We start from the raw sequence: 16874 nt of genomic DNA on the forward strand, positions 1-16874 counted from the left end.
TAAGGCAGTCATATTTGTTCCTTCTCATCTTTCTGCGAGTCTATTCATGGCAGAGAACAGCTCCAGTTGAGACATGCTTCTGGGCTTCAGCCACTGTAGCGCGGAACCAACGGCTAGGAAATATGTGAGGGTGCCCCAGGCTGGCCTTCCCTCTGCTCTTTCCTCTCCTTTGGGAAAACTCCTAATTCCCAAACAGTGCCCAGCCACAATGGCATGGCTCAGATCGAACGCCCACTGCATAGGGATTGTGGGGACAAACCTATACTTCCACCACCCGAATGTACTGAGGCTCAAATGCTTTCCATAATCAAAGTGCATCTTATTAGATTACATTTTCTCCATTGGTTCATGTTACAAGTTTGCCGGTCTGCCTTAGATATTCTCTCAAAGTGCTGGTCACTCCTATAAGTGGTCTGAGTGTCTTATGTTCAGGAGTCTGTCCATACTGCCCAATATCTAATTATAGCAGGCTCGAGGGGCCTAATGGCTGACTCCTGCTCCTATTTCTTATACAGTAGCATAACCCGGGGGTGTAACAATAGGGACCCCCTGAGATCTGAACTGGAGCTCATGTCTTTCATACATGCCCTCATTCGTGCTTCTCCAATATTTTAGAAGAGGGACTGAATAAACACTGTAGTGAGACGAGGCCGGATACAAATTGCCAAGCTGCTTTAATTTACTGGCAGCGAGTGTAACAGAGTAACAGTTGTAATCAGAATTTACTGACTTCACTTCATTTTCACTTCTCTCCTTGAAAAATAATAAACCACACACCCTCTGTGAGCTGACTTACTTGTTTCTGTTGCAGACAACATCTAACTGCAAAAACTAACATTCTGCATCTTAGTTTCCAGCTTCAAGCCCAGGCCTGCACCTTGTAGTTCCTTTTAAAACCTGACTGACTGCCTAGTGTCTCCTTTTTCCTAGTCTCTTGGTGTTGCCAGCAGGTGGGAGGGCTGTCCCCCTGACTTTCTGCCTGTTCAGTATTTTGCCAGGAAGCCTGTCGGTAAAACTGGTTTCTTCTCCTCCCTGGGTCATAGGTCTGAAGAAACCATCTCCTGCTAGTCTCAAAATGAATAGGGACCAGCCTGGCTTATCGAGCCTTGGGTGAGTCAATTGGCTCTCATTGTCGCAGTTTGGAATAGTCCACAAACTGGCTTGTCTAGCTTTAATACACATATTCAAAGCCTGACCCATTAACAAATAAGCCCCTTTGTCTCAATGGCTGTAGACTGTAGCATTTTAAACCTGTGTAAAAATCACATTTTTAAAACACAACTCATTCTCAATTCTTTCTGTGAAGAATAAAAGTGATCAAAACTCCCCAAATGTGATAGTTCTATGAGGTTTCTCCACCCTCACTCAGTCCTGTGTAAGGTTCCCCCTCCCCCTTCCTCAGTTATGTGTAAGGTTCCTCACCCTCCTGTATGGGGTTTGACCACTTTACCTTGCTCCTCTCTAAGGTTTCCCCACCTTCCCTTGGTCCTGTGTGAGGTTCCCCACCTTCCCGTGCTCCTCTCTGAGGTTTCCCACCTTCCCTTGGTCCTGTGTGAGGTTTTCCCACCTTCCCTTGGTCCTGTGTGAGGTTTTCCCACCTTCCCTTGGTCCTGTGTGAGGTTTCCCACCTTCCCTTGATCCTGTGTGAGGTTTCCCCACCTTCCCTTGATCCTGTGTGAGGTTTCCCACCTTCCCTTGGTCCTGTGTGAGGTTTCCCACCTTCCCTTGGTCCTGTGTGAGGTTTCCCACCTTCCCTTGGTCCTGTGTGAGGTTTCCCACCTTCCCGTGCTCCTCTCTGAGATTTACCACCTTCCCTTGGTCCTGTGTGAAGTTTCCCACCTTCCCGTGCTCCTCTCTGAGGTTTCCCACCTTCCCTTGATCTTGTGTGAGGTTTCCCACCTTCCCTTGGTCCTGTGTGAGGTTTCCCACCTTCCCTTGGTCCTGTGTGAGGTTTCCCCACCTTCCCTTGATCCTGTGTGAGGTTTCCCACCTTCCCTTGGTCCTGTGTGAGGTTTCCCACCTTCCCTTGGTCCTGTGTGAGGTTTCCCACCTTCCCTTGGTCCTGTGTGAGGTTTCCCACCTTCCCGTGCTCCTCTCTGAGATTTACCACCTTCCCTTGGTCCTGTGTGAAGTTTCCCACCTTCCCGTGCTCCTCTCTGAGGTTTCCCACCTTCCCTTGATCTTGTGTGAGGTTTCCCACCTTCCCTTGATCCTGTGTGAGGTTTTCCCACCTTCCCTTGGTCTTGTGTGAGGTTTCCCACCTTCCCTTGATCCTGTGTGAGGTTTTCCCACCTTCCCTTGGTCCTGTGTGAGATTTCCCACCTTCGCTTGGTCCTGTGTGAAGTTTCCCACCTTCCCTTGGTCCTGTGTGAGGTTTCCCACCTTCCTTTGGTCCTGGGTGAGGTTTCCCACCTTCCCTTGATCCTGTGTGAGGTTTCCCCACCTTCCCTTGGTCCTGTGTGAGGTTTCCCACCTTCCCTTGATCTTGTGTGAGGTTTCCCACCTTCCCTGGATCTTGTGTGAGGTTTCCCCACCTTCCCTTGGTCCTGTGTGAAGTTTCCCACCTTCCCTTGGTCCTGTGTAAGATTGACCCACCTCCTTCCTCGGTTCTGGGTGAGGTTCCTCACCCTCCTTCAGTTCTGTCCAAAGTTAACCACTCTACCTTGCTCATGTGAAGTTTCTCCGTCCTCCTTCAATTCTGTGTAAGATGTCCTTGCCGACCTTGTTTCTGGGTGAAGCTCACTTGATTCCCATCCTACCTCATCTCTGTGTGTGGTTTACTTGCCTGCATTAATCCAATTGGCATTAAACACATTGGTTTCATTGCATTGCATAAACCTCTACGCCTTACCTAATGTTATATGATTTTCAGGCACACTAAAGCAGACAGACACGATAAGGGATGTTGGGAGAATTGACAAATTCCTACCTATCACATTTATAATAACCTTGTGTTCTGAGCCATCACTGTCAAATAGCACAGCTGGATGAGAATAGCATGAATGCTCAGTGAAAACCAGGTCAAGCATATTTGAAAGTGCATTTTGATCAGGGTACGACTCCTCACAGCAATGCCCTTTTAACTTTTTGAGTATCAAGCCTCCTCTGCAGTCTTCAAGTGATGTGATAATATTAATGGGGTGAACCTTGACTTTGTGTAAAACGGGTGATATCGAGTCGGCAGTCCGTTTAACATCGCTCCCCATTTTTATTTCCACTGAGGTCAATAGGGAGAGATGTAAACTGGGCTGCCCATTCACTAGCACCCGTTTTACACTATTGCATAAAGTCAAGGTCTATCCCCCCTTGGTGTCTATAGGAGAGGAGGGGAGGAAATGGACAACAGAAAAAAATGTCAGATTGATTCTTTTTGCATTTTTGCTGTAGTTTTCATTTAATTCTGTGAAGAATTTTCAATGCAGGGGATGGTCCGTGCTGTCACGGTTTATAAAGATATAGTACTGTTTCCTAGTACCTCCTTCAGAGTCCTCTCATAATGTGGACAGGCCCCAAACTGCGGCCAAGTTTTCCAATGAAAGTACTTGAGCTAATTGGAAATGACCAGGTAATTTTCAGTTCACAAAAAGAGTTGGGATTTTTTTTTGTATTGAAGATGACTCAAGTAACATGCCTGATATAATCACACCTCATTAGTCTCTGACCTTATATTTTACAAAAAAAAACCTAAAATACATTCAATTTTGAGGGGCAATTTGTGCCTAATGGTACCTGCTGGCTCACATGACCGAAACAAAGGGCTCCAAGGGCAGCGATCGGAGATAATCTGTATACTATCTAGGGAACGGGGAGAAACGTCAGCCAGGGTTCCTGATCCTAACTGCTGGAAAGTGCGCATCAGGCTCAGGCTTGACTGTGATATCTCCCACAGGCGAGCAGCTTCCTGACACTATCTAGACCCAAACATGAGGGAAAGCTACTTAGGTGAGGTAGTTCTGGAGCCGTTCAGGGGTGATGTCAGGAAGCACTTCTTCACACAAAGAGTAGTTGAAATCTGGAACTCTCTCCCCCAAAAAGCTGTTGAGGCTGGCTCAATTGAAAATTTAAAAACTGAGATTGATAGATTTTTGTTAGGCAAGGGTATTAAGGGTTACGGAACCAAGGCGGGTAAATGGAGTTAAGATACAGATCAGCCATGATCTAATTGAATGGCGGAACAGGCTCGAGGGGCTGAATGGCCTCCTCCTGTTCCTATGTTCCTTTGTCCTAGGTTCCTAGGATGGCAAACAGTGAGAGGCAGCCCCTTCAGGAGCAGAGAGAATAAAGTGGAAGGACAAAGCCAATAAAACCTCGAAATAACTGCCTGCGATAATAGCAGACGACCACTTAACATATTCATATGGCATTCTTCAATACACTGTTTTAGTGGAGGGATCAACCCATTTAAAATAAAAGTTGAAACAGCGGACAAAAGAATGTCACTCAAGCCTGTTTATTTGTCAGCTGATATTGCCAATGGTCATTTCTAGGATTGAGAGAATGTGTAGAATATTTTGCTATCCTGAGCTGGCGTCTGGGTGCAACTTTTCGTATCCGTACATCTGGAGGTTGGATGCGATAGCAATAGAAAAATGTGAGCTGATCCTAATCAGACCAGACTGCAGTCTGTTCCCCTGCAAACCTGCAATAAGTCACATTCCCATCCCATATTTTGAAAGAGAGTATATCGTCAACGAGCTCCTCCATTGGCTCAAATCCAACCTAACTACGCCAATTCATGTCTACTGGATGCCCAGTGTAAAAAAAAAATGGGATTTGGTCCCAAAAAGGTCAAACATTCAGAGAAGCTGATCATTGTTGACGTGCATAATGACGAACATGCTGCACTATGTAACATAATTCATTATTTTTTATTAGCTAAACATTGTTGCAGACATTTAAATCTCCCCTCTGCCAGAACTCCAGCTTTCCTTGCGCTTCTAGTGTTAAAGATAATGAATGATGAACTGAAAGACACATTACATGACAAAATAATCAACAATAACTTGTACTTATAAAGCACCTTTAACGTAGAAAGACGTCCCAAGTCGCTTCACAGTTGCATAATCAGACAAAATTTGACACCGAGCCAAAGGAGGAGATATCAGGAGTGGTGACTAAAAGCTTTGTCAAAGAGACTGGTTTTAAGGAGAGTCTTAAAGGAGGTGGAGTGATGGAAAGGTTTATGGAGGGATTCCCGATGGCTGAAGGCACGGCTGCCAATGATGGGGCGAAGAGAATGGGGATGCATAAGAGGCCAGACTTGGAGGAAGACCGAGTTCTCGGAGGGTTGTAGGGCTGGAGGAGGTTACAGAGACAGGGAGAGGCAAGAACATTGAGGGATTTGAACACGAGGATGAGAATTTTAAATTGAAGGTGTTGGTGGACGGGCAGCCAACAATGTAGGTCAGTGAGCACAGGGTGATGGGTGTGCTGGTCTCAGATAAGCCTCTGAATCAGCTTGTCTGAAACAACACTGACTAAAAACATAACCTTAATTACAGCTCCTTTGGTGACTCAGTGGGTAAATGCAATGCCTTACCTTTAAACTAGCTGATCAGGAAGGAAACAGATGCAATCACCGGTCAGTATTGAGTTGGCTGATTGAGGCTGAGGTAGCACCAGGAACTGGCTGCCATTGACTTCAACACCCTTGGGCTAGGAAGGGAAAAATTAAATCAACCATTGTACCAGTTCTCAATTGCTATTCAGTGGCCATATCAGAAAACACCAAATGTGTGAGTGGATATGGGGCAAGGGCACGATGAGGCTCAGCCACAGTGATATCAAAAGGTCAAATAGTCTGTTGAACACAAAGAGCCCAGTAATACAATGGCAGGCAACCAATGTGCTGAAGCACAGTGGGCATGGAGGTCTAAACCGATAATATGCCCAAGGCGCTCAGCAGATGGCGAGTGCAAAGGAGGCTGGGAGCCTGCACTAGGGTCGTCAGCTCCAGTTGGACGTATTCCCGGAGCTTTCATCGCATGACCTCCCACCTCCACCTGCCCAGCCCCGTCAAACAGCCTTCAATTCCCATTTCCAATACTTTTACAACACATAAATGGAAGAGTTCAAAGAAAGTGAATAAAACAAACAAGTTTTTTTAATGCCCCTAAAATTTTTCCACCTGGGTTGCTCACAACATTGTCCAGGAGATTAATCTTTAATTCTTGGAGACGCCAGGACAATCCTGGAGGGTTGGCAACCCTAGCCCGCACATAAACTGTACACTGGACTCGGTAGGAACCTTTTTTTATTCGTTCATGGGATGTGGGCGTCGCTGGCAAGGCCAGCATTTATTGCCCATCCCTAATTTCCATTGAGAAGGTGGTGGTGAGCCGCCTTCTTGAACCGCTGCAGTCCATATAGTGAAGGTTCTCCCACAGTGCTGTTAGGTAGGGAGTTCCAGGATTTTGACTCAGCGACGATGAAGGAATGACAATATATTTCCAAGTCGGGATGGTGTGTGACTTGGAGGGGAACGTGCAGGTGGTGTTGTTCCCATGTGCCTGCTGCTCTTGTCCTTCGAGGTGGTAGAGGTCGTGGGTTTGGGAGGTGCTGTTGAAGAAGCCTGGGCGAGTTGCTGCAGTGCATCCTGTGGATGTGCACACTGCAGCCACGGTGCGCCGGTGGTGAATGTTTAGGGTGCCAATCAAGCGGGCTGCTTTATCCTGGATGGTGTCAAGCTTCTTGAGTGTTGTTGGAGCTGTACTCATCCAGGCAAGTGAAGAGTATTCCATCACACTCCTGACTTGTGCCTTGTAGATAGTGGAAAGGCTTTGGGGAGTCAGGAGGTGAGTCACTCGCCGCAGAATACCCAGCCTCTGACTGGCTCTTGTAGCCACAGTATTTATGTGGCTGGTCCAGATGTTATGACTTTTTTTAGTGAGATTGTACAACTGAGTGGTTTGCTAGGCCATTTCAGAGGACAATTAAGACATCAACCACATTGCTGGCAGGATTTGAACTCATGACTCCAGATTATTAGTCCAGGCTCTCTGGATTACTAGTCCAATAACATAACCACTATGCCACCGTACCCAACCAGATACACCACCCGGCATCGGACCACTAGGCACCGGACACGACAAAGGCAAACCAAGCCCAGTCGACCCTGCAAAGTCCTCCTCACTAACATCTGGGAACTTGTGCCAAAATTGGGAGAGCTGTCCCACAGACTAGTCAAGCAACAGCCTGACATAGCCATACTCACAGAATCATATCTTTCAGCCAACGTCCCAGACTCTTCCATCACCATCCCTGAGTATGTCCTGTCCCACCGGCAGGACAGACCGACCAGAGGTGGCGGTACAGTGATATACAGTCAGGAGGGAGAGGCCCTGGGAGTCCTCAACATTGACTCCGGACCCCATGAAATCTTATGGCATCAGGTCAAACATGGGCAAGGAAACCTCCTGCTGATTACCACCTACCGTCCTCCCTCAGCTGATGAATCAGTCCTCCTCTATGTTGAGCACCACTTGGAGGAAGCACGAAGGGCAGCAAGGGAACAGAATGTACTCTGGGTGGGGGACTTCAATGTCCATCACCAAGAGTGGCTCGGTAGCACCATTACTGACCGAACTGGCCGAGTCCTGAAGGACATAGCTGCCAGACTGGGCCTGCGGCAGGTGGTGAGCGAACCAACACGAGGGAGAAACCTACTTGACTTCGTTCTCACCAATCTACCTGTCGCAGATGCATCTGTCCATGGCAGTATTGGTAAGAGTGTCCACTGCACAGATCCAGTGGAGACGAAGTCCTGTCTTCACACTGACGACACCATCCAACGTGTTGTGTGGCACTACCACCGTGCTAAATGGGATAGATTCAGAACAGATCTAGCAGCTCAAAACTGGGCATCCATGAGGCACTGTGGGCCATCAGCAGCAGCAGAATTGTATTCCAGCACAATCTGTAACCTCATGGCCCGGCATATTCCTCACTCTACCATTACCAACAAGCCAGGGGATCAACCCTGGTTCAATGAGGAGTGTAGAAGAGCATGCCAGGAGCATCACCAGGCGTACCTAAAAATGAGGTGCCAACCTGGTGAAGCTACAACTCAGGACCACATTCATGCTAAACAGCGGAAGCAACACGCTATAGACGGAGCTAAGCGTTTCTACAACCAACGGATCAGATCAAAGCTCTGCAGTCCTGCCACATCCAGTCGTGAATGGTGGTGGACAATTAAACAACGAATGGGAGGAGGAGGCTCTGCAAACATCCCCATCCTCAATGATGGCGGAGTCCAGCACGTGAGTGCAAAAGACAAGGCTGAAGCGTTTGCAACCATCTTCAGCCAGAAGTGCTGAGTGGGTGATCCATCTCGGCCTCCTCCCAATATCCCCACCATCACGGAAGCCAGTCTTCAGCCAATTCGATTCACTCCACGTGATACCAAGAAACGGCTGAGTGCACTGGATACAGCAAAGGCTATGGGCCCCGACAACGTCCCGGCTGTAGTGCTGAAGACTTGTGCTCCAGAACTGGCTGCGCCTCTAGCCAAACTGTTCCACTACAGCTACAACACTGGCATCTACCCGACAATGTGGAAAATTGCCCAGGTATGTCCTGTCCACAAAAAGCAGGACAAATCCAATCCGGCCAATTACCGCCCCATCTGTCTACTCTCAATCATCAGCAAAGTGAAGGAAAGTGTCATTGACAGCGCTATCAAGCGGCACTTACTCACCAATAACCTGCTCACCGATGCTCTCTTTGGGTTCTGCCAGGACCACTTGGCTCCAGACCTCATTACAGCCTTGGTCCATGGACAAAAGAGCTGAATTACAGAGGTGATGTGAGAGTGACTGCCCTTGACATCAAGGCAGCATTTGACCAAGTGTGGCACCAAGGAGCCCTAGTAAAATTGAAGTCAATGGGAATCAGGGGGAAAACTCTCCAGTGGCTGGAGTCATACCCAGCACAAAGGAAGATGGTACTGGTTGTTGGAGGCCAATCATCTCAGCCCCAGGATATTGCTACAGGAGTCCCTCAGGCAATGTCCTAGGCCCAACCATCTTCAGCTGCTTCATCAATGACCTTCCCTTCATCATAAAGTCAGAAATGGGATGTTCGCTGATGATTGCACAGTGTTCAGTTCCATTCGCAACCCCTCAGATAATGAAGCAGTCCGTGCCCGCATGCAGCAAGACCTGGACAACATCCAGGCTTGGGTTGATAAGTGACAAGTAACATTTGCGCCAGACAAATGACAGGCAATGACCATCTCCAACAAGAGAGAGTCTAACCACCTCCCCTTGACATTCAACGGCATTACCATCGCTGAATCCCCCACCATCAACATCCTGGAGGTCACCATTGACCAGAAACTTAACTGGACCAGCCACATAAATCCTGTGGCTACAAGAGCAGGTCAGAGGCTGAGTATTCTGCGGCGAGTGACTCACCTTCTGACCCCCCAACGCCTTTCCACCATCTACAAGGCACAAGTCAGGAGTGTGATGGAATACTCTCCACTTGCCTGGATGAGTGCAACTCCAACAACGCTCAAGAAGCTCAACACCATCCAGGACAAAGCAGCCCGCTTGATTGGCCCTTCCACCATCCTAAACATTCACTCCCTTCACTACCGGCGCACTGTGGCTGCAGTGTGTACCATCCACAGGATGCACTGCAGCAACTCGCCAAGGCTTCTTCGACAGCACCTCCCAAACCCGCAACCTCTACCACCTAGAAGGACAAGGGCAGCAGGCACATGGGAACAACACCACCTGCACGTTCCCCTGCAAGTCACACACCATCCCGACTTGGAAATATATCGTTCCTTCATCGTCACTGGGTCAAAATCCTGGAACACCCTACCTAACAGCACTGTGGGAGAATCTTCACTATACGGACTGCAGCGGTTCAAGAAGGCGGCTCACCACCACCTTCTCAAGGGCAATTAGGGATGGGCAATAAATGCTGGCCTTGCCAGCGATGCCCACATTCCATGAATGCATAAAAAAAATGTTAAGTTTGTGGTCAATGGTGACCCTCAAGATGTTTATGGTGGGGGATTCGGCGATGGTAATGCCGTTGAATGTCAAGGGGAGGTGGTTAGACTCTCTCTTGTTGGAAATGGTCATTGCCTGCTACTTGCCTGGCGCCATTGTTACTTGCCACTTATTGGTCCAAGCCTGGATGTTGTCCAGGTCTTGCTGCATGCGGGCATGGACTGCTTCATTATCTGAGTGGTTGAGAATGGAACTGAACACCGTCCTGAGGAGCTCCTCCAACAATATCCTGACTTTTATACTAATTAGGCATCTCTCCCACAATGTGGATGGAGTGCCTGAGCAGTGATTCCGCTACATAGTCCTGTTGTGAATGGACATTGAAGGGGAGGCTGCCATTAAAGTGTAGGGGAAAAAATTTTGGGCACCCCTATCGTCCTGCCCCTCCCACCTGGTGCATCCCCCATACCCTGCTGTCTCTTGCCCCCCACATCATATCCAGCAATCCTTCCCCTCCTTACCTCTATGCCAGAAAAGTGCCCACTGCTGTCATCAGAGATGTGCATGGAGCGACAGAAGATTCTGCACATGGGCTGACCTTGCTTTATCCAGTGACGTAAACTATTCTGTGGGCGGGGTCATTATCTGCCTCTACCTGCGGGATTTTCCTCGGAGGTTACTCCATCTGATCAGGAGAACCCCCGACGTAAATATCCCAGTTGATGCATGAGGAATGACCACTCAGCTTTAAGCCCCTCCCCGGTCAGAATCTTCAGGAGAGAGACATTACAAACACCATATTTATGTACAATCAAGACAGAGATTCAAGTTGTCAGCTCAGAAGATTTGCCCTAGCTACTCGCTTATACCAGGTCATAGACCCTTTTACAATTGCCAACAAGTAGCCTCCATCAAGTATATTGTTAAAGGCTGTTAAAAAAAGCACATGGATCCTTGGGGTTATAAATAGAGGCATAGAGTACAAAGGCAAGGGAGTTATGCTAAACCTTTATCAATCACTGGTTAGGCCTCAGCTGGAGTATTATGTCCAATTCTGGGCACCACACTGAAGGAAGGATGTGAAGGCCTTGGAGAGGTTGCAGAGATTCGCTAGAATGGTTCCAGGGATGAGGGACTTCAGTTATGTGGAAAGACTGGAGAAGCTGGGGTTGTTCTCCTTAGAGCAGAGAAGGTTAAGGGGAGATTTAATAGAGGTATTCAAAATTATGAGGGGTTTTGATAGAGTAAATAAGGAGAAACTGTAACCACTGACGGGAGGGTCAGTAGCCAGAGGACACAGATTTAAGGTAATTGGCAAAAGAACCAAAGGGGAGATGAGGAGACTTTTTTTATGCAGCAAGTTGTTATGATCTGTCTCAAAGGGCGGTGGAAGCAGATTCAATGGTAACTTTCAAAAGGGAATTGGATAAAAACTTGAAATGGAAAAATTTGCAGGGCTACGAGGAAAGAGCGGGGGAGTGGGACTAATTGGATAACTCTTTCAAAGAGCCGGCACAAGCACGATGGGCCGAATGGCCTCCTTCTGCGCTGTATCATTCTATAATTCTCTACAATTTTTATACATTCTGGGACACAACGAGAGCCAAACATACAACAGAAACTGAGGTCGAGCTCTCTGATTATAGTTATGTGGTGCACTCCGAATAGAGCAGAGAATTGCCTCTCACCATACAGCTTGTAATTTGAATCTCAAACAACTGCATCTGAGAGTGACACAAAATTGGGTCATATACGACGTACATTTGTGGAAGTAATGCTACAACAGCTCGGTAGAGCCTCCTTAATGTTTACACATGCAACCCATCGCTCAAAGTGGATTTGTCTAATGCGTATATGTTGTGTGCATGTTAGGGTCGCCAACTCCGGTTGGACGTATTCCTGGAGGTTTCATCACATGACCTCCTGCCTCCAATCGCCCCACTCAATCAAACAGCCTTTTTTCCCATTTCCAGCATTTTTTACGACAAATAAATTAAAGTATTCATTTTGTTTAATGCCCCTGTGATTTTTCTCCCGGGTTTTTTAAAAATTTGTTCATGGGATGTGGGCGTCGCTGGCGAGGCGGGCATTTATTGCCCATCCCTAATTGCCCTTGAGAAGGTGGTGGTGAGCCGCCTTCTTGAACCGCTGCAGTCCGTGTGGTGACGGTTCTCCCACAGTGCTGTTAGGAAGGGAGTTCCAGGATTTTGACCCAGCGACGATGAAGGCTCGTAACAGTGTCCAGGAGATTAATCTTTAATTCCTGGAGAATCCAGGACAACCCTGGAGGGTTGGCAACCCTAGTGCATGTTTGCATATGGTCCAGTGAAAAATGACAACATGCCCACTACACTGTTACATTTTTGGATTTCTTCTAACTTTCTTTTACTCTAGATATTTTTCGCTTGCATGTTTAAGACAACTCCCATAAATGAGCCCTCGCTCTTTACGTCCCAGAGGGTGCATTCAATGGCCCTGATATCTAGGTAACATTCATAGTGACATCAGGATAATGCAGATCATCTCAGCTACTGGTTGTATCCCGTGCCTTTACACATCCTCCTGTTTTCATGAGGCGGCAGAATACACTTGCGTTTGTATTAGGATTTAACGGTTAAATAAATTTACTAAACACTAATGGGACGCCAGAATAGAACTATTAATGCAACATATGTGTTGACAGTAGTTGTTAAGCTTAACTAGCTCCTCGTCATAGAAAAATAATAAATAGTTAGCAACTGCTGCGATAATCTATAATGTAAGCAACTTTTCTTATGTAGTGGCCTCTGTTTTATCCTCATAAACTATGGCCTCACTAACCCTTTTCAAAGGCTCCTGACAGATTCTTCGAAAGTTCCAGACAGAATCAATAATTTGGAAGAAAAAAGACCGGACTGATAAATACATTCAAGATGCTGACCGCGGCCAAACAAAACTTAAATAACTTTCTGTTCAATTCAAAATGATCTGCCAATCACCACATGTGAACAAATCACACAGAACATTTAGGGCCGATTTTAAGTTTCATCGGTGGCGGAAAATGGGCAGCAGTGGATCGGCCGCCCGTTATACACCATTGTGGAGAGGAAAATTGGGTGAGGTGTTAACGGACAGCTGATCCGCTACTGCTCATTTTCTGCCACCACCAAAAGTTAAAGTCAGTCCTTTCAATTCAGGGTTGGGTGTGCAATGAATTCTCTTCCCACTCTCACACCATTACCTCTGGAGTCCCTCAAGGCTCTAATCTTGGTCCCCTCCTATTTGTTTTTTATTCGTTCATGGGATGTGGGTGTCGCTGGAGAGGCCGGCATTTTTTGCCCATCCCTAATTGCCCTTGAAAAGGTGGTGGTGAGCCGCCTTCTTGAACCGCTGCAGTCCGTGTGGTGAAGGTTCTCCCACAGTGCTGTTAGGAAGGGAGTTCCAGGATTTTGACCCAGCGATGATGAAGGAACGGCGATATATTTCCAAGTCAGGATGGTGTGTGACTTGGAGGGGAACGTGCAGGTGGTGTTGTTCCCATGTGCCTGCTGCTCTTGTCCTTCTAGGTGGTAGAGGTTGCGGGTTTGGGAGGTGCTGTTGAAGAAGCCTTGGCGAGTTGCTGCAGTGCATCCTGTGGATGGTACACACTGCAGCCACTGTGCGCTGGTGGTGAAGGGAGTGAATGTTTAGGGTGGTGGATGGGGTGCCAATCCACATGCTGTCCCTCGGTGACATCGTCTGAAAATACAACGTCAGGTTCCACATATACGCTGACGACACCCAGCTGTACCTCACCAGCACCTCTCTTGACCCCTCCATTGCCTCTGATTTGTCACGCTGCTTCTCCAACATCCAGTATTGGATGAACAGAAATTTCCTCCAATTAAATATTGGGAAGACTGAAGCCATTATCTTTGGTCCCCATTGCAAACTCCATTCCCGAGCCACCAACTCCATCCCTCTCTCTGGCCCTGTCTGAGGCTGAACTGGACTGTTCTCAACCTTCGTATCTTATCTGAGCCTGAGATGAGCTTCCGAGCCCAGATCCTCTCCATCACCAAGACCGCCTACTTCCACCTCCGTAACATCGGCCGTCTCCACCCCTGCCTCAGCTTATCTGCTACTGAAACCCTCATCCATGCCTTTGTTACCTCCAGACTGGAATATTCCAATACCCCTGGCCCGCCTCCCGCCTTCCATGCTCCGTAAACTTGAGCTTATCCAAAACGCTGCTGCCCGTATCCTAACTCGCACTAAGTTCCGTTCACCCATCACCCCTCTTGGGGTTAACATCAAGACATTGCTCACCCCATAACTCAATGCACAATTGCCCAAAGCTGAAATTTCCCCCTTTGTCACTGATATCTCTGTAACCTCGTCCAGCCCAACAACCCTCCTCCAATTCTGGCCTCTTGCTCATCCCTTATTTTGATCGATCCACCATTGGCGGCCATGCCTTCAGCAGCCTGGGCCCAAACCTCTGGAATTCCCTCCCTAAATCTCTCTGGCTCTCTATCTCTCTCTTGTCCATATGGCGCTCCTTAAAACCTACCTCTTTGACGAAGCTTTAGGCCACCTGTCCAATATCTCCTTATGTGGCTCAGTGTCAAATTTTGCTCCTGTGAGGGGCCTTGGGATGTCTTACTATGTTAAAGGCGCTATATAAATGAAAGTTATTGTTGTCTATGCCCCTGCACAACTCCACAAGCACCTAAAGTCAGAAAAACCAACCAATTCTTGCAGCAATGAATTGAATTAGACTAGGATATGATTTTAATTTTGAGCAGATAATATTTTTTTAAAGCATCTATTTGGTGTTGTTGAATTCTATTTGCTCTTAGTCTGGCAAACTGAATGACTGTTATGACAATAAGGACTAATGAAAAATCCTTTCACCCAAAGCAGAGGTTTTTCTTTCCATGTGAATTCATTGTATGAATTTGGATGACTGAGGAAAGGTGGAATTCATCCAAAAAAGAATCTATCTTGTTCAAAATTCTCCCTGGAAGTTTCCAAAGAAACCGATTTAAATGGACTTCTGGTCTTACACATTTATTATCTATGTTCATTACAGAGCAGAGTGTATACAGCGAGGAGTCTCCCCATCACAGGCCCATGGGCTGGGCTCTAACCTTGTTACTGAGGTGCGGGTGTACAACTGGTTTGCGAACCGAAGGAAGGAAGAGGCTTTTCGGCACAAGTTGGCAATGGATGCGTATGGCACTCAACAACCCCACACGGCAACTCCTGTGACACCCCATAATAGCTCACCCCTGCAACCAAGTGCCTTGTCACCCAACAAATTACACGGTAAGGTTTAGTATGTTTAGTATGTTCACTCTTTCTGATTTGACAGTGTTTAATATACTCAATGTGGGATATTTAATTTAAATAAGACAGGGCTTGTTGGACCGCTTGGGGAGTTGGCTATGAGTTCAGGCTCAAAGGCCAGGGACCATGTTTTTCAGGCAACTACTTGGACACCTTAGTCGCCATGCTGCCCTTTTGCTTTAATGAAAGCTTGTATCAAACTCCCAAAAATTAGTCTTGCAGGACAACAGCCTCACTACCTATTCAGGGTATCCAGGCAGTCCACCGTTAGTGTTCCATTAACAGCGTTTTCAAGCATTTTCAAAGGGTACAGTCTAGTTTGACCCTTTGAAACTGTTTGAAACCATTGTCATGTGTAAAATGACAACAGTCTCCTGAAGCAGCTCCAAATTGGCCCACATGGTTTCTGCTCCATGTTTCCCTCCTAAGACGACACAGCTCACAGTCAAAATGTCTCTGTGCACTATTTTCAGTGTTTGTGTCAAATTCTTTTGTGAGCTATTTTAAAGGCCATCAGCCAGTTTAAATCAAGTGGATTTTAAAACTGGATAATGACTTCATTAAAAGCAGTGCACATAGGAGTTTGATGCAAGTATGTTTGCCGGTGCACTAAACAAATTTTAACCCCCAGGAAAGAAACTGCAGAACGTTGCAGTCTAAAGATCTAAGTTTTAAGGCGTGGCCATCACACTTCAGGTGTCACACTTTGTCACACCTGAAAATTTCTGTGTCACACTTTTTTAAAAGGTCACTGCCCCCTGATTTCTTCATCCTCTAATTGACTTTTAGGGTTTTTCTAAGTACAATTAAATAAAAAAGACTTTCATGAACTCAGGAGCACTTTACAGCCAATGAAGTATGTTTGAAGTGTAGTCACTGTTGTAATGTAGGAAACATGGCAGCCAATTTTGCGCACAGCAAGGTCCCACAAACAGCAATGTGATAATGACCAGATAATCTGTTTTTTTCTAGTGATGTTGGTTGAGGGATAAATATTGGCCAGAGCTCCCTTGCTCTTCTTCGAATAGTGGCATGGGATCTTTTATGTCCACCTGAGAGGGCAGTCAGGGCCTCGGTTTAACATAGCCTCTAATTGACCTCAGGAAGGCACAGCAATTAGATCTTATGAATTTAAAAGGACATATTCAAGTGCCACATGGCTGCAATTCAGCAGCACAATAATGAACCGTACCTTCAATCTCATATCGGCCCGTTTATTATAAGACCGTGTATCCGCGAACAATACCATAAGAGATCTGTCAGTAGAATGAAAGTACATTTCAGTGTATCTATTTTCCTTGAACTTATTTGAATACCCATGGGAACTGAGATGATGTTTATTTTTAAAGAACTGCATATGGTGGCAGAGGAAAGGAAAACCAAGATCCTTCGTACCTGACTGTAGAAGTATAGCCCTCACGTGCCACCTGGCAGCTCATCCGCTTTCTAATAACGGCAACTCTTATTACTTCATGGGGGCCCTCATCCATTACCAGCACTTCAGTGGTGACAGGCTGTTGTGCACTGATTTGACAACCAATTAATAATAATAATGCTTTTAAAGAGTTTTATCAATTGCATAACAATGGTGCCCAATGA

At 46.8% G+C, this 16874-nt stretch overlaps 1 protein-coding gene across 4 annotated transcripts in view; it reads left to right on the forward strand.

Moving 5' to 3' along the window:
- Positions 1 to 16874, forward strand: part of hnf1a (HNF1 homeobox a) — a 184462-nt gene that overhangs the window by 41228 nt on the left and 126360 nt on the right. For all 4 annotated transcript variants that reach the window (XM_068005667.1, XM_068005668.1, XM_068005669.1 and 1 more), the window contains exon 4: positions 15019 to 15254. In XM_068005667.1, coding sequence (XP_067861768.1) covers positions 15019 to 15254 — 236 coding nt within the window. The remainder of the gene's footprint in view (positions 1 to 15018; positions 15255 to 16874) is intronic.

The sequence above is a fragment of the Heptranchias perlo genome, chromosome 25 (assembly GCF_035084215.1).
Source record: "Heptranchias perlo isolate sHepPer1 chromosome 25, sHepPer1.hap1, whole genome shotgun sequence".
Lineage (NCBI taxonomy): Eukaryota > Metazoa > Chordata > Chondrichthyes > Hexanchiformes > Hexanchidae > Heptranchias > Heptranchias perlo.